General features: G+C 40.3%; 1 protein-coding gene across 1 annotated transcript in view; it reads left to right on the top strand.

Moving 5' to 3' along the window:
• The window catches only part of LOC119592910 (zinc finger protein 714-like), a 31,120-nt gene that overhangs the window by 719 nt on the left and 29,967 nt on the right, over window positions 1–434 (top strand). Inside the window, exon 3 of the mRNA XM_037941802.1 lies at window positions 31–154. Within this exon, the coding sequence (XP_037797730.1) occupies window positions 31–154 (124 nt within the window). The remainder of the gene's footprint in view (window positions 1–30; window positions 155–434) is intronic.

The raw sequence follows: 434 nt of genomic DNA, 5'->3' as shown, positions 1-434 counted from the left end.
GTATCCACTCAATCTTGCCTAAACTTCCAGGATGAGGAGATGGCAGGTGGGGAGCGAACCTGGGCTTTCATGAAGGAGATGGGCCAGGTCATGAAGCACTTTAGAGGAGCCAATGTCAACAAACTGAAGTCAAGAGCATCACCTGAGTTCTTGTGTTAGTCCCCGATTGGTTGTTCATTTTCATAGATTTAGTCCATTGCATCTAGAGCTAGTAACAGCAGAACTGGGCTGCACCTCCCTTGTCTTTCATGTTTCGGGGAGATGCTTTATAACTGCTTCTAAAAATGCATTTCACAATATGACTGCTATGAATGATTGTATGAGAAGTTTTCTGGGTGATATATAGATATAAAACAAAATATAGAAACTTACATCAAGAGGGTCTAGATATAAAGTTTTGAATTGAATTATTAAGCAGACTGTAACCTCAGTGA

This window comes from Penaeus monodon, chromosome 31, assembly GCF_015228065.2.
Source record: "Penaeus monodon isolate SGIC_2016 chromosome 31, NSTDA_Pmon_1, whole genome shotgun sequence".
NCBI classification, from domain to species: Eukaryota; Metazoa; Arthropoda; class Malacostraca; order Decapoda; family Penaeidae; genus Penaeus; species Penaeus monodon.
The sequence above is the reverse complement of the archived record's forward strand: the minus strand, read 5'-3'. Positions and strand labels throughout refer to the sequence as shown.